General features: G+C 34.4%; 2 protein-coding genes across 4 annotated transcripts in view; both read right to left on the reverse strand.

The window, feature by feature from the left end:
• The window catches only part of Arpp19 (cAMP regulated phosphoprotein 19), a 118,985-nt gene that overhangs the window by 52,468 nt on the left and 38,776 nt on the right, over window positions 1–27,741 (reverse strand). The gene's annotated exons all lie outside the window — the stretch shown is intronic.
• Atosa (atos homolog A) overlaps window positions 1–27,741 on the reverse strand; it is a 93,655-nt gene that overhangs the window by 25,708 nt on the left and 40,206 nt on the right. For all 3 annotated transcript variants that reach the window (XM_026393388.2, XM_026393398.2, XM_026393378.2), the window contains exons 3-6: window positions 5,529–5,713; window positions 4,153–4,355; window positions 3,732–3,857; window positions 718–2,548 (exon numbers count right to left, since the gene is read on the reverse strand). In XM_026393388.2, the coding sequence (XP_026249173.2) occupies window positions 718–2,548; window positions 3,732–3,857; window positions 4,153–4,355; window positions 5,529–5,713 (2,345 nt within the window). The remainder of the gene's footprint in view (window positions 1–717; window positions 2,549–3,731; window positions 3,858–4,152; window positions 4,356–5,528; window positions 5,714–27,741) is intronic.

Genomic DNA, 27,741 nt, shown 5'->3' on the forward strand with positions numbered 1-27,741 from the left:
TATCAATTATTCATAAATATTAAAATTTAAAAAAACAGTAAGAATTAAAATGAACCAAGGACTTGTATAGTCCACAAATTTGTCCTTCATTATATAAGGCAGAAGGAAGAACTGTGGATTGAAAGTCCAAGACCTGAGAAAGGGCATGGTGTGCCAGTTCAACCCCCAAAGACTTTTATAGCTACTGGTATGTCATTTATTCTGAGTCTCAGTTTCCTCATCTGTCCTACCTGTCATAGTAAAGTACAAAAAGAACCAAGTGTTTTCTAATCATGTATTATAACTGAAAGCAATATATAAATACTATACAAAATCAAAGTGTTTTTATATCTGTAAAGCATTCATTCTCTTAAATCCCAAAATTATTTCTTCTGAATAGAAGAAAAAGGAACAGATCTTTTAGATTGCAGATAATGGGGAAGAAACAGAGTTAAAAGGTCTCAATAATAGACTAATAAATCACTAAAAAAATTATTGTCAGAAGAGCAGTTTTTAAACAATGAGATCTTTATTTTTTCTATGTACCTGGTACTTACCTTCAAGAGAGTATGTTATTTGTAAGGAGACTAACAGTTTGTAGAAAGCTAATTATATCAGAGTGAGTGTTCTATGGATAATGGACACCTCAGATCTTTAATAACTAAACTAGATCTTCTGTGAAGAAAATTCAAACCATAACAGTTGAGAATTATATTTGAAATATAAGATGTTACCTACCAATACTTCTGTATTTTTTAGTCGTTCACATGTAGACAAACAGTCTTTTATACTCTTTCTTTGAGAACAATTTTGAGGTTTTTCATCAGTTGAATCTTTCTTATCCTTATTTTTTAATTGGTTTATCTTTTTGCATTTAAATCCTTCATCATCTTTATTGAGATAATTTTCTATGCTATTAAGTCGAGGATTTTGTTCACATGTCTTTGGTCTTTTTGAGTCTTTATCTGAACAATTATTTTCATACTTATTCAGATATTTAGACATTTCCAACATAGTAACTTTTAACTTTGAGTCACTTGTCTTTGAATTATCATACTGGAGATTGTCAAAGGATTCTGGATTACAATTTTCATTTTTTATTATTTTTTCTTTGCACTTACTTGTGCAAATATGTTTGTCAATACTGTTACATTCTGAATACTGTTTATCAATTCCATTGCTAATTTCTTGCTCCTTAAATTGAGACTCAGAAAGTGTATTTTCCAATCTGCTTTTCAAATCTAAGTTACTTTCATTGCAATGAGACATATTTGAGGAAGTCAATACACTAGAAGCTTTGTTCTGTGTCTCTTGATATATATTTTGGATGATTTGACTAGGACTGTTCTGACACTGATTTCTTATTTGAGGTTTCAAAGAAGACTTTCCTTTACAAGAACTAAAAGATTTATTAGGCATTAAATTTTTCTCATCACTGTTGTCTCCTAACAAGGAAAATTTTGTATGAGAAATGGAAATGGAAGAGGAATCATCCTTAGTTTTCTTTAGCAAATTTTTGTCTTCATATAAGCTCCTAAATACTTTAGAAGGAACCAAATTGGAATCATGCATGTTGAATGAGGGACGAGGAATATGTGATGCTGTTGGATCAATGTGCTCCAAATGATGAGCAATTCTTGCAATAACATCTTGTCGTTCCTGGAGTAAAGAACCTATCAAAGGATTAATCTCTCCAACAGAACGATGAGAATAAAGACCATTAGAAATGCAAGTTTCACTTTGGGAACTTTCTGATTTTACATTCAATTTCCCCTCATTGGTGCCTTCTGAGCAAGTAAACTCTGGATTACCAAAAGAAACAGTGAAAGTTTCTTTACATTTTCTCACATTTTCATTTTCCTGTGAAACCCGGTAAAGTTTGGAATTAAGTGAACTAGATTCTTGAATTGTAAATGGATGTCCAGAAACATGTGAAGTGCTTGGATCACAATGAATCAAATGCTGAGCAATTCTTGCAATAACTTCTTGTCGATCCTGGATTAAAGAGTCTATTAAAGGGTTAGTATCACCAACTGTGTGCCAGGAACTCTGGTTGCTAGAGACACTAGAATCAATCATTGAAAATGATTTTAAAGTTCTCACTGATGTCTCATGTGACTTTATATCTCCTATACCACTGAAGTCCAAAATATTGGCTTGAGATGTCCCATAGTCAGATTTATTGCCAGAGCCTGAATATAGTTTGACATTTTTGATGGCTGCAGTATACTCTGGAGTTGTGCCCCTTTTTCCATGTAATACACTTTCAGAAGCCATGGTCCAAGCTGGTTTGCTACACAGACGCTGTGAACTCTTTGGACTACATTGTTCTGCTTCATTAGAATTGCGGTGCTGATGAGTTTTAAGTTCATGTTCTTGAATTCTTTTCTCATACAGGCCAATGTTAGTGTGAATACTACATGTCAAAACTGGGTAATAAGATTGTCTGGGTAAAGACTGAACGCTGACTTTCAAGGCCACATTGTGAGAAACGTTGGGAACAGGAAACACATGTTCAATTGGAGTCTGTGAAAAATTCCACTGAAGGTCTACATCAGCAGCACTGATTCTAGAGTCAAACAGTAAAATACAGAATCAATGGATTATAAAAGTCACATGTTTATCATTGTATATTAAAGAATATAAAGCATACTTATCTTTGTTTGCATTAAGTATCACTGAAATTTACTTTTAGCCACTTTGCCATGCATATTACTCTGATAAAATGAGTCTGAGATTGTGGCTCAGTGGTAGAGGCACTGGGTTCAATTCTTAGCACCACATATAAATAAATAAAGGTCCATCAACAGCTTATAAAATATTAAAAGAAAACCCAACATAAGTGGTATCTTATGCTTAGAAGAGATGATCTTTTTAAGAACACCAGACTATTTAAGTATTCAAGCTCAAGAATATTATCATCAAAAATATATTTGTCAAAATAAAAAGAATAAATGGATTCAGCTAATTTTATTGTGCAAGGTGACTAAGATAAACTATTTCATGACCACCTGACTAAAGAGATAATAGTTGCTTGGTAGGAGGTATGTGTGTGTTATTTTAGGTAAGGTCTCACTATGTTGCCCAGGGTAGCCTCAAACTCAGCTCTTTTCCCTCAGCTTCCTAAGTAGCTGGGACTAAAGGCATGCACCACCATGGCTATCTATATTCATATTTTTCAAGATGCCAAAAACTCAGGACTGGAGATGTGGCTCAGTAGTAGAATGCTTGCTTACCCTGTGTTCAATCCCCAGTACCACACACACAATAAAATTATCAAACTGTATAGTTAAAATATGTGTTTTTGCCAATCATGTGGTATATGTCCGTAATTCCAGTTACTAGTGAGGCTGAGACAGAAGGATCTCAAGTTCAAGGCCAGTCTCAGCAACTTAGTGAGACTTAAAAAGGACTGGGGATATAACTTGTAGTGGTAAGGTGCCTCTGGTTCAATCCTCAGTAGGAAGGAAGGAAGGAAAGAGAAAGAAGAGAAATTCAGAATCCCATAAAATATTTCCACTTTATAGTGGTAGCAGCAAATTGTTCTTCTCCAAAGTAAGTTTAAAAAATTTATTTCAACAAGTAAAATTCACACTAACTCAACCTAAATTCTCAAACTTGTTTTGAGAAAATTCTCATTAAATTTTATCCATTTATATTCAGAAATGAAGAAAAGAAACTATTTTTTAAAAATCACATTCAGTAAGTTAAGCAATGTGAATATACATGTCCCTTTTTAGCCTTAGACATACCTGTAAAGAATATTTCGTGGAATAGCACCATGAGAAACACTCAGCCATGCACTTAACTGAGAAAAAAACACAAACGAGCGGACAGCCAACAGAAGAGTCTTCTCTTCAATGAATCGATCACCATTCCTAATGAAAGTAACAAAGCCTAATTTAATTGTCATCAAGTACACATGATTGAATTTTAGGAAGACAGAAGCTGAAATTAACATATCACTTAGGAGGTAGGCTTTTAAGAGCAAAAGAATGAACGTACCAATGTCAAAGTTATGATTACTTAACATAAGTATTAAACATCTAAGTATTAAATTTTACTACATAGAGGGATTCAAAGATATGATATAATATTTTTAAAAAACTATAGGAAGTAATAAAAAAACTTGATTTATCAGGATCAACTTCAAACTTAAGCTCAACTACTTACTGTCGAGGAACTGGCTCCAATATCCATCTTTCTAATAGTAATGCATCTTGCTTAATTGCAGGATCATTTAGGTCAATGCCTTCTGTGGTAGGCCCATCATCACTGTAGCAACAGTCTGGTAGTAGCATCACTTCCACCATGATTGGAAGATTATTCTTCCACAACAATGTGACCTCAGACCTGGTTCGTCTGGCTTGGCGACACTTTGAGAAAATGAATATGAGCAAAATTTCTCAATAATCTGCCTAACTTTGTATTTAAGTTTTAAAATTGTAAAGTAGAGGGGCTGAGGTTGTGGCTCAGTGGTAGAGTGCTGCCTCTCATGTGCGAGGCCCTGAGTTCGATCCTCAGCACCACATAAAAATACATAAGTGAAATAAAGGTATTTTGTCCAACTACAACTAAAAACTAAATATTAAAAAAATTGTAAAGTAGATATTAATTAGAAAGGAGTCACCTATTGCAGAGCTTTTGGATTTTCTCATTAAATAATGTATTCATGCTAGTGAGTTCTGAGTTCAGGGATTAGTATTGAGTATTTAAGGTGCAAATTTTCTTGGGGAAGATATCTTTGTTGTATCTTGTGAAAAAATAACTGCCATACACAATGTCTGACAGGTCTCTGAGTTAACCCAGCCTTGTCTACTTTGTTAATTTCATAGGAAAGACTAATTAATTGTTTATGTGTATTAGTTACTGGTTATTGAACCCAGGGGCATTCTACCACTGAGCTTTCACCCCCAGCCCTTTCATATTTTTATTTTAATACAGGGTCTTTCCTGAAACTTGTAATGCTCTTATCTCAGCCTCCTGAGTCACTGAGATTACAAGTGTGTACCACCCACCATGCTTGGCTTAATTCTTAATTCTGAACTCATTTTCATTAAACATTCAAAACAGGTAAGATATTTTTTAAGTTTAAAAATTTGGACTACATTTGATAAACTAATAACGGGGAGAAAAGTTCCTAAGCCAAATTTTACTCTACCTAACAAAATATTTTAACAGTTATTATTCAAAAAATTAATACAATAATAAAAGGTATTCTCCCATTAAAAAAAAAGAGCACAGAGGGAAATTGGTTAATCTGAGGAAAATAATCAACTAATTTACTGAATGAACAAGAACATGAAGTGCAAGAGACAGGGCTAAAACTCTAAAAGAAAACTCAATCAAAGAGAGTCAACATGAGAGGACAGGTGTGAATCACCCTGCTGACTGATCCACAAAACTACCTGACCTGCTTTCAAGAGCCTTGTTTAAGAGCCAATTTTATATTTAAATGTGAAAATTATAATTGTGATATAATGAAGGTGATAATAGAACTTACATTAGTTTACATATATTTTTTTAAGCATTCAACCTGTGATTCTTACCTGGGCCAACTTGTCACTACATTCATGTTTTGTAGTTACTGGATAACAAGACTGTGCTGGAGGGCAATGGAAACTTTCCGTTCGACCTTTTACAGAACATTCAGGTGTTCGACCTTCTGTTATTAACAAGGCCAAAGAGACCAAGAACTCCTCTGCATCATATTCAAAATATTCATCTAGAGTATCTGGAATCAAAAGAAAAAAGAAAATCTCTGCATCATGTTCAAAATATTCATCACATTAACATACTTTTTTTTTTTTTGGCAGTACTGGGGGCTGAACCCAAGATCTTGAATAAGGCAAGCCCTCCTTATTGAGCCAAACACCCAGCCCTTAAGTATTCTTAAAAAGAACTCATCTATGTGCCTATAATAACAAATGTTACATTCCATATTCACTTACAAAAAGTGAAAGGAAAATACAGAAAACTCTTGATTCACACATTATACAGAATTTATAAAGAGATGATGGATGATTCCAAATTCCAGGTGAACAGACTGGTTAAAATTATGGCACAAATAAAAAAAATTACGGAAAAATTATTTTTATCTAAATTTCAACTAGACTAGTCAAGATTTAAGAATATACGCATCATCTGATGGATAATTATGTGTTTTTAAACATCAGGTACAACTTTTTTAAAAAAAAATCATTAATAGCCAAAAGGTCAAAATGTCTTTTATGTCATATTTTTTAGGTAAGAAGTTTTATTGCCATTATTAAGTATTAGAAAGAAAACACAAGTCCAACTGTGCCTCTCCCTTTCTCTCCCCTCTCCCTTCCTTAACTGATTCCTTGTTCTCATAGCACTAAATCTGTGATATGGACATTCACAGTCACAGGGTTCTTGCTGCTTCGTTATATAATAATAACAGTTTCAAAGGGACAAATGCTAAGCTAGAATCAGAAGGAGACTTATTTTGCAATACAAGGAATGTGATATTTTGGTTGTTACATAGTTACAAATAATCCAACCTACCAATGTTTTCATTTAGTTTTAGTAATTTAAAAATTTCTCAAAGTACTCTAAGTTTTTAACTTTAAAAATTATTAATTTGCTATACAAGTTGAATACTCATGAACAAATGTGCACACAATACTTCATTTAATTTATAATTTTGAAAACGTTGTTCTTATCTCTGCCAATTAAACAACAAATATTTCAAGTGTTCACTATACTATATTAGGTGATGGGGGACATAGATATATAATGTACATAGTTCTTAATTTCAAAGACTTCATGATTTAGAGATGACTTAAAGAAAACAGTACACCATACAATGGGTAGAAAGAAAAGTACAACTTGGACAGATAATTTATGTAAAGAAAGTAAGAGAAATGAAGGACTGGATTTAGATTATGAACAATTTTACAGAAAGTAAACTTTATTGGCCCAAATTTAAGAACTTTCAGAAAATTTTCTCTAAAATAATCATGTGCAACATAAAATGACAGCCAACACTTGATAATAATTTATCATTGTCCAGTATTACCAGTGCTAAGTAGTTTCTATACATTGCTTCATTTAGCTCCATCATTTAGCTTCATTTTAAAGATAACTGAAGCATAAAGAGACAAAGTAACTTGCCTAAGATAACTCAAATAGGAAGAAGTAAATTTGGAATCTGAACCCAGTTTGGTTCCAGTATCAGCCTCTTAACTAGCATACAGGCTGTCTTTCATTATAGCTATAAATTTTATATACTTCAATGTATTTTTTGAAATATAAATTAAAATAAGATATACATTTCACATAATTGATTTTTGTATTTTTATTTAAAAATATAGAACTGTTTTCCAAAAATAGGACCTAATTTTTATAATTCTGTGCCAATGGAAAGGTGGGGGGGGGTCAGTGTTTCTCTGGGAATAAAATTAGGTCATAAATCAAGGGTCCTCTGAGATTCACTGAGTTAAATTTATGGTGTCCTTCATAAATAGGGAGGCAAAAAACACACAAAAGAAATCTATTCAACACCTCCCTGGTGGGTTTTCAAGGGTAGCTCAGGCTTGCCATGGGCTATATGGCATAATGTTAGCTCCCAGGACATTCTCTGGACTCACCCTGTTCCCTCTCCCAGCATGTGGTATAATCCCAGAGAGCTAAGAATTATAGCAGAAAAGTGGCTTCTAATCTAATGAATACTGAATGGTGCCAAGAAGTCAGTTACTCCATGTGAGGATGGTCTACAGCCTAAGTAATGTCTCATATATGTGCTATTATTTTTAAAAAGCCTATAGATACTAACTGTATTACTAAAATATAAATTCATATAAAAGCATCATTAAATTAATAGCAACTTTACATCATTATTTTATCACATACACTGAAAGTAAAACTTCAATAGTGTTAATGTTTCTAAGCTTTTGCCTCACGTAATTGTCACGTACATGACAAGTTTCAGGATAACTGCTGAGGAGTATCTTATCAGCTTGCTTATGGTTGCTAAGCACTCACACAACTCACAGTGACCTTAGCATCATTTAAGTCATGTAAATGAAGGGCTTTATCTGTACCTGTGAATTACTGGGCTGGAAACAACAAATAAAGAGTTAACTGTTATCAAGGAAATTGGCTAAAACTGTAACTTATTCATGGACGCTAAAAGTTAGGGCATAAATATACCACAAGGGGAAAGTTTTGACAATAAAATCTCAGGAAACCTGAGTTCTAGCCTCAATTTATCCAGTTTATAAATACTCTCCAATTAAGAGATATATAGAACACGAGTCCACACTGGTAGACAAAACTGGTAGACAAAACAATTAAATACAAATTTACTGTGGTAACCACTAGTTTAGAGGTTAGAATTGTGGGCTAAGCCGGGTGTTGTAGCACACGCTGCAATCCCAGGGACTCAGGAGGCTGAGTCAGGAGGATCCTGAGTTCAAAGCCAGCCTCAGCAAAAGCAAGGCACTAAGCAACTCAGTGAGACCCTGTCTCTAAATAAAATACAAAAAAGGGCTGGAGATGTGGCTCAGTGGTTAAGAGCCCTTGAATTTAATCTCCAGTACCTGCCCACTCTCCATCCCCCACAAAGAATAAAAATCATAGCTGTACAGGGGCATGAGGTGAAGGACAGTAGTTAAAGAAGACTTCCACAGTTGTAAACTGCTACATAAGGCAAGTCACTTCATGTTTCCCTCTGTAAAACAGAAGTAATATCTGCCTGCAAGAACTCTAACATCACACAGGTGCAAGCTTTAACTGTCCCCACTGTCTAGAGTACACACTTTAGTTCACTGGATTAGACAAAAAGGAATGAAGGGAAAGGAGAGGAGATGGGAATAGGAAAGACAGTAAGATGAATAAGAAATAATTTCCTATGCTCATATATGAATACACAACCAGTGTAACTCCACATTATGTTCAACTATAAGAATGGATCAAAATTATGAAGAGCTGCATCTCATGTGTGAATGTCAAATATACCCTACTGTCATGTATCTAAAAACAAAACAAAACAAAAAGAGGATACACTTTAATTTTCTTTAGCTATTATAACCTTGTTCCCCAACCTGACCCAATATAACTGATTTAAAGTGAGCTCTTGGGGCTGGGGAAGTGGCTCAAGCGGTAGCGCGCTCGCAAGGCATGTGTGCGGCCCGGGTTCGATCCTCAGCACCACATACAAACAAAGATGTTGTGTCCGCCGAGAACTAAAAAATAAATATGAAAATTCTCTCTCTCTCTCTGCCTTAAAAAAAAAAAAAAAAAAAAGTGAGCTCTTGACCCAAGCTGGGCCAGAATCTCTTTCCCAGGACACTGGAATAAGGACTCAGAGATGTTAGTTGGTTCCTGCCTGCTACCTTGATCTGAGACAGAATACACTCAGTACCTATACAGGGCTACAGGCTGACATAGGCATGGAACAGTACCAGAAGAGAATGAAATAAGAGGAACAGTGAATAAGAGATAAGAGACCTCATGGCTACAGGAAGCCAGATAAAAAGTAGTTGTCTCATTTTCTGACAATGATCCAGTCCCTCAGGAGGACTGTTAATATTCCTATTAATATTATTTCTATTAATCAATTTCTTTAAACTTCTTGAGTGGGTTATTTGTAATCAAAAAAAATTAATAACTAAAATGTTTTATTATGAGATTACAGAAAATGTTTGTCAAAAAATAAAAAGTATTCTTTGATTTCTTTCTTAAGGGTTCTGTAGTTTTCATTGTATATGTTTTTCACCTCTTTCATTGATTCCAAGTATTTCATTTTATTTTTGAGGCTATTGTAAATGGAGTAGCTTTCCTCGTTTCCCACTTATATACAGAAATGCCTTTAGTTTATGGGTGTTGGTTTTATATCCTGCTACTATGCTGAATTCATTTACTAGTTCTAGGAATTTTCTGATGGAACTTTTTGGATCTTCTAGGTATAGAATCATATTGTCAGCAAATAGTGCTAATTTGAGTTCTTCTTTTCCTATCCATATCCCTTTAATTTCTTTCATCTAACTGCTCTGGCCAGTGTTTTAAGAACTATGTTAAATAGAAGTGGTGAAAGAGGGCATCCTTGTCTTGTTCCAGTTTTTAGAGGGAATGCCTTCAATTTTTCTCTATTTAGAATGATGGTGGCCTGGGGCTCATAATAGATAACCTTTACAATGTTGAGATATGTTCCAATTACCCCTAATTTTTTTAGTGTTTTGAATATGAAGGGGTGACCAATCAAAATCCCAATGGCATTTCTCATAGAAATAGAAAAAGCAGTCATGAAATTCATCTGGAAAGATAAGAGACCCAGAATAGCTTAGCAATCCTTGGCAAGAAGAGTGAAACAGGTGGCATCACTATATCAGACTTTAAACTATACTATAGAGCAATAACAACAAAAACAGCATGGTATTGGCACCAAAATAGAAATGTAAACCAATGGTACAGAATAGAGGACACAGAGACTAACCCACAAAATTACAATTATATTAGACAATGTATGCCAAAAACATACATTGGAGAAAAGATAGTTTCTTCAACAAATGGTGCTGGGAAAACTAGAAATCAATTTGCAACAAAATGAAATTAAACCCCTATTGCTCACCATGAACAAAACTCAACTCAAAGTGGATCAAGGACCTAGGAATTAAACCAGAAACCCTGAGACTAGAATAGGAGAAAAAGTAGGCCCTAATCTCCATCATGTTGAATTAGGCCCCAACTTCCTTAATAAGGTTCCCATAGTGCAAAAATTAAAATCAAGAATCAATAAATGGGATGGATTCAAGCTAAAAAGCTTCTCGGAAAAAAAAAAAATCTGTGAGGTGAATAGAGAACCTACATCTTGGGAGCAAATTTTTATCCCTCACACATCAGATAGAGCACTAATCTCTAAGGTATATAAAGAACTCAAAAAGCTAAACACCAAAAAAACAAATAACCCAATCAATAAATGGACCAAATACCTGAACAGACACTTCTCAGAAGATATTATATAATCAATCAACAAATATATGAAAAAAAAGTTCATCATCTCTAGAAATTAGAGAAATGCAAATCAAAACTACTCTAAGATTTCATCTCACTCCAGTCAGAATGGCAGCTATTAAGAATGCAAACAACAATACGTGTTGGCAAGGATGTGGGGAAAAAGGTACATTCATACATTGCTGGTGGGATTGCAAATTGGTACAGCCAATTGGAAAGCAGTATGGAGATTCCTTGGAAAACCTAGAATGGAACTACCATTTGACGCAGCTATCCCTCTCCTCAGTCTGTACCCAAAGGACTTAAAAACAACATACTACAGGGACACAGCCACATCAATGTTTATAGCAGCACAATTCACAATAGCTAAATTGTGGAACCAACCTAGATGCCCTTCAGTAGATGAATGGATATATATGGTGTATATATTACTCAGCAATAAAAGAGAATAAAATCATGGCATTTGCAGGCAAATGGATGGAGGTGGAGAATATAATGCTGAGTGAAGTAAGCCAATCCCCCAAAACCAAATGCAGAATGTTTTCTCTGATATAAGGAGGCTGATTCATAGTAGGGTAGGGAGGGGGAGCATCGGAGGAATAGATGAACTCTAGATAGGGCAAAGGGGTAGGAGGGTAAGGGAGGGGGTTAGAAATGATGGTGGAAAGTGATAGACATCATTATCCAAAGTACATGTATGAAGATATGAATGGTGTGAATATACTTTGTATACAACCAGAGATATAAACAATTGTGCTCTATATGTATAATATGAATTGTTATGCATTATGCTGTCATATATAACAAGTTAGAATAAAAAATTTTAAAAAAGACAAGAGAGATATATAACCTTCAGCCTTATTTTAAATAAAACAAATAAGAGACTACCCTCCAAGGTACCTCTCCAGGCAGGAATGCTGTGGATTGGTTGTGGGCTGAAGCAGCTCAAGCCTTGGCTCATTATCTTTCTGGTGCTGAGGCCTATAAAAGATGGCAAAAAAGCCAGAGCAAGGAACTAGAAAGACTGCTTCCTCCCTTGGGACCTGTAGCAATTGATCCTAAAGGTTATGTCACCATAGCCATCCATACCAAAACTAGTTCCAAACAAATGGATGAAACAAATTTGACAACTAAAGTCATAAAAGAAGCTATTGCAGGCTAAGCTCTGTTAATATCTTTCCAAGGTCCTAGAATTCAAGAAGAGTGATTTGGATTTGGATAAAGGATAAAATCTCAGGAAAATGTGGGGAAGCTTTTGACCTTCACATCTCCAAAGAGAGCTTGGAGAAATTTAAAAAGGAAAAAAAAAAAAAAAGCAAAGAAAATAGAAAAATAAAACCTTGAGAAATTTTTTTATTGCTAACAATACAGCAGCTATTAAATCGGAAAATAGATTTAAACACATAGAAATTTAAACACATTTAAAAGAAGAATAACACTTGAAAAGTAAAAATTCTTAAAAGTACTATGAATACAGGTTCTAAAATCTCTGACCCCAAACAGCCTGGAACATGTTATTCTGATTTCATGGCATTACAACATATCAGAGTTGGAAGGATATTTTAAAAAGACCTTATTTAACTTCTTGCATTCTGTGATGGGGTTTGATATCCAGATGAGAGACGTATTCAAGATCACATCTTGCAAAACGGTAATTAGAACCCAGATCCCTTGATTCCTAGTGAATGCAGATTATCCTGATTGTTAACTAACATGACAGTATCTCCACACCTGTCAATTCTGGGGACTGCCTTCTAATTCAGTTTACAAGTGACAAAGGAAAACCTGTCATACTGCTTTGTAGTTTTACCTTATATTTTAAGATGCTTATCTATATAAATGTTCTTTATATCTTTTTAAAAATTATAATGAGCATTTTGTTTAAAAAAGTAAACAATAATCTAGACTTGTAACTTGTGTTAATTATTTGGGGGAAGTCACTGAATGCTATTCCTCCTCAATGATAACTTGCAATTGTCCAACCCAATAGCTCTTAAGGAATCTCTAAAAATCCTTAAAAGAAAAAAGAGGTCTAAACTCCATCTCTTACCACTTTCCCTCTCTCCTACTACAATTCTAGTCTTGTTCAACTATTAGTTCCTAGGACAAGACCAATTCATTCATACTTGACACACTCTGCTCAGAATGCTCTTCTCCCTAGTTTAAAAAAATTCTTTTCTTTTTTCTTTTTTTAGTTGTTGATGGATCTTTATTTTATTTATTTATTTATATGTGGTGCTGAGAATTGAACCCAGTGCCTCACACATGCTAGGCAAGTTTAGTTTTAAATGGCTAACTCTTTGTCATTCAATCAGTTTCAATGTTATCTGCTCAGAAAAGTCTTCCCTGACCACCTTCTATAGATATTCACATAATCATTTTTATATTACTTTTTTTAAAAAATAATTATGACATAATCCTTAGCTCCAATATTTTTCTTTTCAATTTACTTTTTGTTTTCCTCTGCCATCACTAGAATATAATATGTAAGTCTCAATACTAGAAAAAAGTTTCTAGTACATGCTGGTTTTATAATATTTGTTGAATAAAAGCAGTCTTTTTTTTACCTGATATTACTGATATCAATTCTAATTCTTAGTTAATTTAAATGTTTGCTCTTTAAAAGAGGATAAATATGTCACACTACTAAGTTCTAATTTCTTAACACCAAAACTACTATGCTACTACTACAGGTTTCCACAAATACCTGAGTTAAGTAACCAAACTATGAATTAAGAGATAATAGAGGTTTCAAAAAGTAATAACTCTGATTTTTAAATATATGACACTGGATAGGGCTTTCATTTACATGTCATTTACATGTTTTCAGTTAATAGGAATTTTATTGTTTAGTATACTTGTTTATGTGTTTGCCTTAGAGAACTGATAGTATTCTGTTGCATGTCTTATGTATGTGTAAGCACATTCAATCCCACAAACATGTGATCATATCTTCTCTCTTTTTAAGCATTTTTTTTCAGTGTAGACATCCTTGTCAAAAGTATATGTATATTATTATTTTAGACATAACTATACCACAATATATTTAAACAGTCCTATATTGTTAGACATTTTGTTTGATTCCATTTTTTTAAACAGACATAAACATTTTCATAATTATCCTTGAACATTTGACTCGGTATACTTGTTTGATTATATCCTTGGGATAAATTCACAGAAGGAAACTTTTTATTCACATTACCAGATTGTCTTCTATGAAATTAAAAGGATATTATTTTTGGATAAAATTTCTTCTTAGTAACCCCTGAGGTTTTTCCCAGACCTCTTTTTCCTATTTATTCTGTAGTAAGAAGAGCCAGGAATCTTTGTACTACTTTGGCAGGCTTTAGAAATAAGTCAAACAGCATATATAGAAGTCCAGCACTGGGAAAGATACTCTTCCTCCATTCCCTTTAGACAAAGCTCAGAAGTAGCTCTGAGCTATCTTTGGTTTTTGTCCTAAGTGAAGGATCCAAAGACAGCAGCAATATGTATATATTGGCTTAAAGGAACTCTCTATTAGGGTTTCTTAAGAAGGAGAGAGTGGCTGTAGTCTTCTCTTCTAGGGTTTCCCTAAACTTCTAAAGAACAGATTCATAGACTCTCAGCACTGAAAACAAGTCAAATTCAACTACCTACTTGATTCCTTCAAGGACACCTCCCTGGCAAGCATTTATCAACCAGTCTTTGAATACCTCTAATGATGAAGAATTTATTTCCCAAGTTAGTCCATTTAATTATGGATCACTCTGGATGTTCAGTTTTCCCAATGCCTAAGATATTCACTTTTCTTGTTAGAACAAATGGGAATTTTAAGTAGTTGGCAAAACTCAAGAGCCAGAAGAGCTAGCCTCTAAGAATGGTCAGTCTGACTAGCTCCCAGACTGATTCAAGCATCAGTCCTAACAGTCTTAGAGAAAGAGGGCACCCAGAACTTTGTTTTGATTAAATACTTATCCATCTTATACCTAATACAGAAAACCCAGTCTATGAAAATCCCCTAAGTTCAGATTTGATTGTTGTTGTTTGCTTGTTGGCTTCCTAACTATATGATGAATCCAGTATAAACTTAACAGTGGGGTCAGAGCCACCATATACAATCAGATACTTAGACTGTTCAATGGCAGATGCTGATATAAATGTTACTTTTGAGTTACACTTTGAGGTGTCCCTAGTTGAGATTCCTTTGGCTTCTTCAATTAATCTTTTACCAGTCTCCCCTAGTCTTTGGTTTCTGATTCCAGCCAAACTGCTGTCTATACAATGTTCTATTCATTTTCCATCTTGTGACATTGCTCATTCTTTTTTTTTTTTAAACATACTGAGTATGCCTCCTTCTTCCTTCCTCTGCTTTCCATTAAACGGGGGTTTTTTAAAGAACTTTCCAGACTCCCTATCTTTTCCACAAAAGAAGCCTTTCCAAACTTCTCTCCACACTTATTTTTCACTGACTTTGTACTCCTCCCCAGAACTTACATAAGTCACCTAGGCTATGAATGATTACTTCAGGGTACTGGCACACAATCTAAAGTCATGAATTTCATCTCCACATGGGTACATTTCACTTTGTTCCAGGGACAGACTGTACTGCTAATTTCCCAACCTTCTTCAAAGCTTGGGGCACTGATCACAAATGTGAACATGACAAAGGAAAGGACAGGTCAATGCAAATCAACATCACTTTTGGTAAAATTCAGTGCTATCTTGAGAGCTCTATAGCTACATCAGTCCATCCATTTTATTTATAATAACATTCTTAACATTTCATAGATAGATATCTACTAATGGGTTGAATTCTACAATCATTGAAGTATTTTTTGTTTTTCATTTATATGTTCCAATTTCAAAAATTTGTCTTATAGGTTTCTGTTATGAGAATTATAAAGTACCTTAGCAAAAATTTAGTCTAATCTACTTTACTTCTACATGAGGAAAATATGGTACAAGTATATCAACTTTCTTGCTCAAAATTGTATACTGCATAATAGAATATAATTCTTCCTCCTCTTCTTCTTTTTTTGGTACCAGGGATTGAATCCAAGGCCACTTAACTACTGAGCCACATCCCTAGCCCTTTTTTATTATTATTATTTTTTAAATTTTAAGACAGGGCCTCACTAAGTTGTTAAAGCTGGCTTTGAACTTCAATCATCTTGCCTCAATCTCCCAGACCACTGGGATTATAGGCATGCACTGCCATACCCAGCTAGAATACAGCCAGTACTCTTTATTCCCAGTGCAATCAATTTAAAATACTATGAGATGCTTTTAAACAGAGAGTAAGAGGCAAAGTTGACTCTAGTGACAAGTAAAAAGCAGTGGCTGTGGCTCTAAATAAAAAAGTAATTTTATAGATGTACTATTATTTTAATGTTAATTATACAAAAATGTTCTCACAGAATAATATCTTGAAATGCTATTTTTTGTTATGTTAACCACCAACAAACCATAAACTAAAATTTTAAAACACTAAACACACTAAAATGAACAACACAAGTATAAACAGACTCAGAGACCTTTTAAAAGCAACCCTGTGGGAAACTAGGGTTGTGGCTCAGCAGTAGAGTGCCCAGTATGTGTGAGGCACTGGGTTCGATCCTCAGCATCACATATAAATAAATAAAATAAAATATTGTGTCCACCTACAACTAAAAAAAATTAAAAAACAAAAAGCAACCCTCTAAACTTGAGTATGTTTGTTTAAATTCAATGAAATATCTCCACTCTATATCTATACTATATAATAACCACCAAAGTTCATCAAAGTTATGACTAAAGCACTGCAAAATAAGGTAGCATCTTAAAGGCTGTATGTTTTTATAATGAAACACTGTGCTTTAAAAATTGGCTATATATCTATGCTAAGCCCAAGACCAATATCATTCTAAATGGAGAAAAATTAAAAGCATTCTCCCTAAAAACTGGAACAAGACAGGGATGTCCTCTTTCACCACTTCTATTCAACAGAGTCCTTGAAACTCTAGCCAGATCAATCAGACAGATGAAAGAAATTAAAGGGATATGAATAGGAAAAGAAGAACCCAAACTGTCACTGTTTACTGATGACATGATTCTATATTTAGAAGATAAAAAAAAATCCACCAGAAAACTTCTAGAACTAGTAAATGAATTCAGCAAAGTAGCAGGATATAAAATCAGTACCCATAAATCAAATGCATTTCTATACCTCAGTGATGAACCCAATGCAAGAGAAATTAGGAAAACTGCCTCATTCACAATAGCCTCAAAAAACAAACAAACAAACTTGGGAATCAATGTTCTTGGATAGGCAGAATTAACATTGTCAAAATGGCCATACTACCAAAACTGTTATACAGATTTAATGCAATTACTATTAAGATTCCAAAGACATTCTTCATAGAACTATAAAAAGCAATCATGAAACTCATTTGGAAAAATAAGAGACCCAGAATATCCAAAACAATCTTTAGCAAGAAGCGTGAAGCAGGAAGCATCACATTCCAGAACTTAAACTATACACAGAGCAATAGTAACAAACAGCATGGAATTGACACCAAAATAAAAATGTAGACTAATGGTACAGAATAGAAGACTTAGAGACAAACTCACATAAATATGGTTATCTCATACTAGACAAAGGCTCCGAAAACATACATTGGAGAAAAGTTAGCATATTCAACAAATGGTGCTGGGAAAACTGGAAAATCCATATGTTGCAAAATGAAATTAAACCTCTATCTCTCACTCTGGACAAAAATCAACTCAAAGTGGACCAAAGACTCAGGCAATAAAACAAGACCTTGTGCCTTATACAAGAAAAAGTAGGTCCAAATCTTCATCATGTCTGCTTAGGAACTGACTTTCTTAAGACTCATCTAAAGTGCAAGAAGTGAAATTAAGAATCAATAAATGGGATAAATTCAAACTAAAAAACTTCTTCTCAGCAAAGGGAAAGAATCAATGACATGAAGAGAGAGCATACAGAATGGGAGAAAATCTTTACGACACACACCTCAGAACACAAATCTCTAGGATATATAAAGAATTCAAAAAACTTAACACCAAAAAAAAAAAAATTAACCCAATCAAGAAATAGGCTAAGAAGCTGAACAGACACTTCACAAAAGAATAAATACAATCAATAACAAGTTCATCATCTCCAGTGACTAGAGAAATGCAAATCAAAACAAAGATTTCATCTTACTCTAGTCAGAATGGCAATTATCAAGAATATAAGCAAAAGTGTTGACGAGAATGTGGGAAAAAAGGTACACTCATACATTGCTGGTGGGACTGCAAATAGGTGCAACCACTATAGAAAACAGTATGGAAATTCCTTAGAAAACTTGGAATGGAACCACCATTTGACCAAGCTATCCTACTCCTTGGTTATACCCAAAGGACTTAAAATCAGCATGCTACAGTGATGCAGCCACATCAATGTTTATAGAAGCTCAATTCACAATGGCTAAACTATGGAACCAACACAGATGCCCTTCAACAGATGAATGGATAAAGAAAAATGTGGTACACATACATAATGGAATATTACTCAGCTTTACGAATGAAACTATGGCATTTTCAGGTAAATGGATGGAGCTGGAGAATATTAAGCTAAGTGAAATAAACCAAACCCCAAATGTTTTCTCTGATAGCAGACGCTAATCCATAATGGGGAGGATGGTGGATAGGGAAGAATAAAGGAATTTTGGATTGTGCAGAGGGGAGTAGGGGGGGAGGAGGGGGTCTAGGAATGGTAAGCATGTGGAATGCAATGGACATTATTACCTTATATACATATATGACTACACCATGTTCAGCCAGAGGAAGAAGTTGTGCTCTGTTTGTTTACAATGTGTCAAAATGCATTCTACTGTCATGTATAACTAATTAGAAAATTTTTTTAAATTGGCTATAAATTTGCATTGAAACGTATCCAAACATTTAATTAAACAAAGATAATCCCCATCCCTTTTTATATATATATTTTTTTAATATTTATTTTTTAGTTGTAGTTGGACACAACACCTTTATTTCACTTGTTTATTTTTGTATGTGGTGCTGAGGATCGAACCCAGGGTCTCGCACTGCGAGGCGAGCACTCTACCGCTGAGCCACAACCCCAGCCCCCCCATCCTTTGAGTTGTTTTATCAAGTGCTTCTCCATTTTAATTCTTATGGCGTAGTATATAGAATAGTTAAGAGCTGAATTTGAGGTCCGGCCACCAGTTCTGTTACTTGCTAGCTGTTCAGGGTAGTTAAAAGGATTGAGTTTTGTATAATTCTTAAAATACTACCTGGCACATAAGGAGCATCATATAAATATTTGTTAAATTTAAATATCATAATATAGTTCTTTCCCCCATTTAAAATAAAAAACAACTAACTTCATAAATCATTTGCCCAAGGTCATACACATTATCAGTAGATGGAAAACCACCTTGAAGCCCACTTTTCAATAATAGTTATTAACAATTCAAGTATAGAAATTCATATTTACCTTTATTTCAGATAAAAATGACTGAAAGGCCACCTTCCCACTTGAGGTACAGATTCTAGAAAGCTCTTCAGACAGATATATTTTTTAAGATTCCTAGTATTAAAGTAATTTGGGCAGTTATATATTTTCCCCTTCCTCTTTGCCTCCTTCCCTTCTTTGCTGTGCTGGAGCTCTAACTCAGAGCCTCTGCATGCTAGGCAACCACTCTAGCATAGACTTACTTACATCCCCAGCCCTCCTTTCTTTCTTTTAAAGCTCTAAACCAAGCTTGGTCCCTTTATCATCAAAGAAAATTAAGCAGCTTCCCTGGGCAAAAGGACAAAGGAAAGTTTAAAAAGTGGGTGGGAGGGCTAAGTGTTGGTTTGTGTAGAATTCAGGAAATAAGGAGCTTAAAGGAACCTTCTAGAACATGAATTTTTTTTTAGTTGTCAATGGACTTCTATTATTTAATTTATTTATATGCGGTGCTGAGAATCGAACCCATTGCCTCAACATATGCTAGGAAAGTGCTCTACCACTAAGCCACAACCCCAGCCCGATGAACATGAATTTTCATTAATTTACAGGTGAGGAAACTGGACTTCAGAGGGGTAATGTGCCTTGCTCAGACACACAGTAAAATAATGGTAAAGGGAGAGTTTAAGCCTCGGACTCCAGAATGCAAAATGCCCAAAATTTAGAAACTTGTTTCCAAGTCTCATCCTGCATGCATTTACCTAAACTCTAACCCCCCATCAGTCCAATTTCAATTCTCTGTTCATGGTTCTTCCCTGAGCCAGAACTGAAATTGGACTGAGAGATGTTAGCTCAGTGGTAAATCACCCCCGGGTTCAATCCAGAGAATCAAAAAACAATGAACACTTATGCATAGTTTACCATATATATTATTTCTAGAATGAATTTTACTTTTTCATGTAAGAATAAAATTTTCAAGCAAGAAACATATCTACTATAAAACATAATACTGACCCAAGAAACATATCTAGAATTGAACATAACACTGACCCAAGAAACTGCATGACTCAAGATGTTCTCTTTGGAAATTGAATAGGAATGGGCTGGGGATACAATTCTGTGGTAGAATGCTTGCCTTGCATGAGCAAGGCCCTGGGTTCAATCACCACTGCTACAAAAATATTTTTAAAAAAATTTAAAGGGTGAAATTGAATAGGCAGTCTTTTGCTTTAACATTAGCATAATATTTGTTTTGGGGGTAAGTAAATGTCACTAAATACACAATAGACCCAGTCTATGACAAAGTTGTACCTTGCTTCCCAAGGGTGCTATTTACATTTTCTAATGTAGTCCTTAGAAGTCATAGATTGTTTTCTGCTTGTAGTAAAATAGATCCATATCTATGAGAAAGTTAAACCTCTTACAACTATATGATTTAGTTATTTAATATGGTTATTACCTGCTTGAACCTGTAAAAATACAGGGTAGGGACTTTGATCAATCTTGTTGACTAAGCCTCAATATCCAGGAACTATATGATTGGCACATAACAAGCATTCAAAAATATTTATGAAATTATATAATTTATTATAAATATATTATGTGAACCAATACCATACTCAGATAAGAACTATGACAGTATTTCTTTTTTTCCCCTTTGCTATTTTTTAAAAATGTTTTCTTTTTAGATATACCTGACAGTAGAGTATATTTTGACATATTGTACATCCAAGGGGAATAACTTATTCTAATTAGGCATTACAGTATTTCTTAAATAACTCTCCCTTTATTATCAGAAGTCAGCCACATATTCATTGATTAAAATACTTTCAAGGAGAAAAGATTCATACCATCTAAATTTAATTCAGAATAGTGTTCCTAAGTAAAAGCACCTTGGGCTGGGTATGTAGCTCAGTGGTAGAATACTTCTCTACCATGTGTAAGACTGGGGTTTGATCCCCAAAACAACAACAAAAAGTTATAGAACCTCAATTTAGTGAGCATAAAGTATTGACTACAACTTGTAATAATTTCTTTTATTGGTCTTAGATATATGATATCTTAAAGATTAATTTTATGGGCTGGGCTTCAGGGTGCATGTGTGTAATCTCAGATACTTGGAAGGGTAAGACAGGAGGATCAAAAGTTTGAGGCCAGCCTCAGCAACTTAGTGAGACCCTGTCTCAAAATTAAGAATAAAAAAGGCTCAGAGAGGTGGCTCAGAGGTAAAATGCTGGGTTCAATTCCCAGTACCATCACAAAAGAGGATTTTCTGAAGTTTTAAATAAGATTCTAATTTTAACTCTGAAATATTAAAATGTGATACTTTTCTGTAGAGCTCTGATAGTAAAACTCTGTGGCATAACTGGGAGAAAAAACTAGGTTTCACGATCAAAGAGGTTTAAATTTGAACAGTGAACAACTCTAGGCAAGCTAAAACAATAATTGTCTCACCCCAACCCAGGGCTCAAATATGCTCCCAGTCCATGACATAATAAATCTTACCTCTGTGAAATCTCTGAGGGGAAAAAAAAAAAAGACTCTATCCTTTGGAATTTGGTACACCTTACTATGGCAGGAATTATTAGATTTGTTTTGGGTTAATATTTAAGATTTTTAAAAATATTTTCTTTTTAATTTTTTTTTAGTTATCAGCGGACACAACATCTTTGTATGTGGTGCTGAGGATTGAACCCGGGCCGCACGCATGCCAGGCGAGCGTGCTACCGCTTGAGCCACATCCCTAGCCCAAATATTTAAGATTTAAATAGCAAACCCAATGTAGCTGATAAGTATTTAGTTTAAGACTCACTATAAATGGACTACTTTATTTAGTTAGAAAACATTCTTAGTGAAATTTTCTTACTTAAGAATTATTGACTTCATGAGGTATTTCCTTTATACTATATTTGATTAAAGGAATGTCATGAAGCATAAAATCTTCCTACTTTAGAAAAGGGAATGAGATTACCTACAATATATGATGGCTAAATAAAATACATGTGAAGAAAAATTTTGAAAACAAAATGATCTTTAATAACTGTTTTTTAATTGCAATAAGTAAAATATTCATTGGAGAATTCAGCTTTACTAAAAAGGGAATAAGATCCAATGAGTCCAACCTTGGGCAAGTTCAGGCATGTTTTTAATTTCTTCATTTATGAAATCAGAGTAAGTGTTAGCAGACAAAGGAACTTTTTCTCTTTACTCAAGTTGGGCTTCCATACACAGGGAGAACAGGACTTTACCACAAGTCTTATCTTCCTACCAGGAGATATGTTGGAGGGAAAACCTATGATTTCTATATTTATCAATTTTAACTAATTCTTTTACAAAGTAGGTGGGTAACATGACTGGTTTGAATTGAGTAGTCATCAGGTTGTCTCCAGTGAAGACAGAGTAATAGGAATGTGATTTATTCTCACACTTTGAACTAAACAATTTTTTTAAAAAATCCTATTTTCTGACACTGGTGACAGTTAGTTCAGAACAATGATTTCTAAGAGGGAAATAAACAGGTGAACCTCACAATGGTTAAGGAAGCAAATTATCATGTTAAAGCACAGGGAAGAAGCCAGACAGAGCCTGCCAGCTGCCCTGAATGAATGACAAAAGAATTAGAAGGGGAGATGTCAAGGTGGTTTAATACCAGAGAAGAGAAAAGTAGTATACCAGAAAAAAAGCTCCACAGAGATGAACTAATGAAAGACATAAAACAAAACTCTCTCAATGAAGAATTCTGTTAAACATCAAAGCAGAATTTTTTTTTTTTTTTAGATACAGAAAAACTGAAAAAAAAATCATTACCAGAAAAGTTTAACAAGAAAAATTATTAAAGGAAACCCTTCTGGCAGAAGGAAAATGATACCATTTGGAATCTGGAGCTACATAAAAGCACTGGAAACCATAAAATATGTAGATAGATATGATACTGTTAGTGATAATGACGGCTTTTTCTTAATGATAAATGCAATTCATCAACATAACATAACACCCCTAAACAAACGTCAGTAAGGGAAAGATACCTGGAAAAATCTCCCAATATTTGGAACTAAATGACTGGTATGATAACAGTCATTGGATGATCCCTTTATTCTGAAGTGAGGTCACCAAGTGTTATGGGCTAAAACTATGTCCCCTCTAAAATCCATATGTTGAAGCCCAACCCCTAATGTGATTGTATTTGTAGATAGGGATTTTAGGAGATAATTAATCTTAATCTTACATGAGGTCAAATGGGTGGGATCCTAATCCCATAGGATTGGAGGGGGAGGAAATAGAAAAAGGAGAAGAGGGGGTGAGAAAGAGAGGGGAGAGGGAAGGGAAGAATGAAGAGAAAAAGAAAGCATTCTCTTTCTCCCCAAGGTTCATATGGAACTCATATAAGCAAGCCATGGACACTGCCCTCACCAGAAACCAACTTGGCAGCACCTAGGTCTTTCTTGGGTTTACCATTCTCAAGAAGAGTGAGAAAATAAGTATCTATTGTTTAAGACATACCATTTATGGTATTTTGTTATGACAACCAACCTGACTAATACACCAAGGTTAAAAGTCAGGAATTAAGCTCCATATTTCCTATCCCTTCCTGAATTTCAGAGGAGACAGAACTGCACTTAGCTCCAGATTTCTGAATAAAGTATGGTGAGGCTAGTACTTAGAGCTAAGTATTCTCAGTTCATAAAGGAGGGAATAAAAATACCACACAAAAACTAAGGTTTTCAGAATTCTTACACTGGGAGGATTATTAGTGTACAATTCCACAAAAGGGGTTCTTTAGTTCTTATTCCACTAATGGTCATTTTATGTACATACTTTTTTTTTTTTTGACAATTTTTTTTTTAATATCAAGTGTACACTGTGATACTCCTTTTTTTCACAAATATTGGTGATTTAAGTATAATGTTTTCATTCATATTCAAATAAGAAGAAATTTTATTCATAGCTTCAAAAGTAAAATTAATACTATTGAAATCAGAATGATAAAAATAATTCATCATATGTACATACTTTTGAATGGCACTCAGAGGACAAGATGGCATTTAAATGACTTGAATGTGTACCCCAGAAAGGATGTGTTAGAAACATAAGCCCCCTTGCAACAGTGTTGGGAGGTGGGCCCTTTGAGATGTCTATGAGGACTCCACCCTCATGAATGGATTAATGTCAATTATAAATAGGTTTGAGAATGCAAGCTTAAACTCTTACTTTTTTGTACACATTCTCTTCCACTCTAGCCTTCCACCATGGATGATGCAGCACAAATGCCCTTACCAGATATCATCAGCTCCTCAGTCTTGGACCCCTGGGTCTCCAGAACTATTGGAAATAAATCCAATTGTTTGTTTGTTTCACTGAGACAAGATCTTGCTATGTTGTCTGAGTTGCCCAGACTGACCTTGAACTCTAGATTCTCCTGCCTCCATCTCCCAAGCAGCTAGGATTACAGGAATCTGCCACTGCACTGGGCTAAATCTGTTTTTATAAATTCCACAATCTCAGGGATTCAGTCATAGCAGCACAAAGTAGACTAACACAAGCTCCTTGAATTCAAAGCAACTATAATAACTATTCAGCCATATTACATATTATGATTAGAAGTGAGGTATATCAAACATTGAATCATTAGTCATAAAAAAATGTGTTGTATGGCATGATTACTTAATGAAATCAAGATGGAGACAATGGGAAAGGGGAGAAAACTGGAGAAAAAGATGAGTAATATGGGAAAAGAAAAAACAAATACAATGACAAATACATGTAGAATTCACAAAGTCCGGCATCATCTTCTACATTCCCTTACCATTTCAATCTATTCCACCTCTCTTGTTGGAATTTGATCTAAAATGCAAATATGATTATACTGGGTTAAATCTCTATAACTATTTCCCCACTATTTAATATTTAAAGTTCAAACTCCTACTTTTTAAAAAAATTTTTTAAATTGTCAGTGGACCTTTATTTTATTTATATGCAGTGCTGAGAATTGAACCCAGTGCCTTGCACGTTCTAGTAAGCGCTCTACCACCAAGCTACAATTCCAGCCTACAAACTCCTACTCTTTTAAGAACCAGTTAACAAGTTGCTTATTAGGGGTATGTCTACTCCTTCTAGTATATATTTATTATTATTATATTGCTATTAAGGCTAATAATCAGTGAATTATCTCATTCATTCCTATTTCATACATTAGAATATTTCATATAAATAATGATATCACTGCAAGCAGAGATTACTTCTTTCCAATCTTTATGCTTTCTACTTCTTTTCTTGCCTTATTATAATGGCTATGTATGCAGTGTGACATGGAAGTGGCTTCACTGAGTACCTTATTTCTGATCTTAACATGAAAGTGTTCATGGACTGGGGTTGTGGCTCAGTGGTAGAGCATTTGCTTAGCATGTGTGAGATACTAGGTTCGATTCTCAGCACCACATACCAATAAATGAATAAAATAAAGGTCCATCATGTCTAAAAAAATAAAAATTAAAAAAAAAAGAAAGTGTTCACTATTTTACCATTGAGGATTATCAATGGAAAAAATGTAGATTTTTCGTACCTGTTTTTCATCAGGTCAAAAAGTTTATTTGTTTATTTGTAGTGCCAGGTTATTGAACTAGGGTCTTAGGCCTGCAAAGCATAGGCTCTACCACTAAGCTAAACCCACAGGCCTAAGATTTGTTTACTAGGTTATTTTAATAAATATCATGTAAAACAGATTCCTCAAAGAAATGGTATCTATTACTTTAGAATGCCTCAGAAAATCCAGTTAAAGAAATTTTAAAACAACAATAAAACCAAAAAATATCTGGATAAGAGGAGGCTGGGATTGTGGCTCAGTGGCAGAGTGTATGAGGCATGTATGAGGCACTGGGTTCAATCCTCAGCACCATATAAAAATAAATAAATAAAATAAAGGTGTGGTATCCATCTACAACTAAAAAAAAAAAATTAAACAAAAAGGGTTGGAGGGCTGGGGTTGTGGCTCAGAGGAAGAGGGCTCGCCTAGCATGTATGAGGCACTGGGTTAGATCCTCAGCACCACATAAGGTAAAAATAAAGACATTGTGTTCACCTATAACTAAAAAATAAATATTTTTTTTTAAAAAAAGGGCTGGAGATATTGCTCCATGGTGTGATACTGGGCTCAATCCCTGGTAGCAAAAAAAAAAAAAAAAAAAAATTCTGAATAAGAGTTGCTGAAGAATACGCTATTTTCAGTGTATTCTTATTGTAGTTAAGAAATAACCATGTATTTAAAGCACTTACATTCTGCATTATAAAGCAAATTCTAAGAGGAAGTTGATAGCTATGAGTACCTACATAAGAAAATCAGAAAGATCCCATATAAACAATGATGCATCTCAAGACCCTTGAAAAACAAGATAAAACCAATTCCAAAACCAGTAGAAGGAAATAATTAAGGGCTGGGGATGTGGCTCAAGCGGTAGTGCGCGCGCCGGGCATGCATGCGTGCGGCCCGGGTTCGATCCTCAGCACCACATACAAACAAAGATGTTGTGTCTGCTGAAAACTAAAAAATAAATGTTAAAAAAATTCTCTCTCTCTCTCTCTCTCTCTCTCTCTCTCTCTCTCTTTCTCTTTCTCTCTCTCTTTAAAAAAAAAAAAGAAGGAAATAATTAAGATCAGAGTCTACCTTCAACAAAAGTGAGAATAAAAAAGCTATACAAAGGCTCACTGAAACAAAGAGTTAGAAAAAAAAAAGAAACAAAGAGTTAGTTCTTTAAAAAGATAAACAAGCCAAACTTACCAAACTAACCAAAAAGAAAAAAAAAGACTGAAATGAAAAAAATTAGATATGAAAAATGAGAAAGCACCACAGACATCACAAAAATCCATGGATCGTTAGGAACTATTTGCAAAAGCTTATATTCCAATAACCAGAAAAACCTAGAAGAAATGGATACATTTCTAGACACGTATGACCTGCCAAAATCGAACAAAAAATAGAAAATCTAAACATACCAACAACCTGTAATGAGATAGAAAAAGTAATACAAAGCCTTCCAACAAAGTCCAGACCAGATAGATTCTTAGCTGAATTCTACCAGACCTTCAAAGAAGAACTAATGCCAATAGTCTTCCATGAAATAGAAAGGGATGGAATACTTCTAAATTTATTCTATGAAATTTGTCTCATACTCATATCAAAACCAGATAAGGATATATCAGGGAAAGAAAATAAAGTATTAGCAAATCATGTTCAATAACATTTTTTTTCATACCAGGGATTGAACTTGGAGGCACTCAACCACTAAGTCAAATCCCCAGCCCTATTTTGGGTCTCAATGATTTGTGTGGGTTTGCTAAGGCTGGATTTGAACTTG

The sequence above is a fragment of the Urocitellus parryii genome, chromosome 6, assembly GCF_045843805.1.
Source record: "Urocitellus parryii isolate mUroPar1 chromosome 6, mUroPar1.hap1, whole genome shotgun sequence".
In the NCBI taxonomy this organism is placed as follows: Eukaryota; Metazoa; Chordata; class Mammalia; order Rodentia; family Sciuridae; genus Urocitellus; species Urocitellus parryii.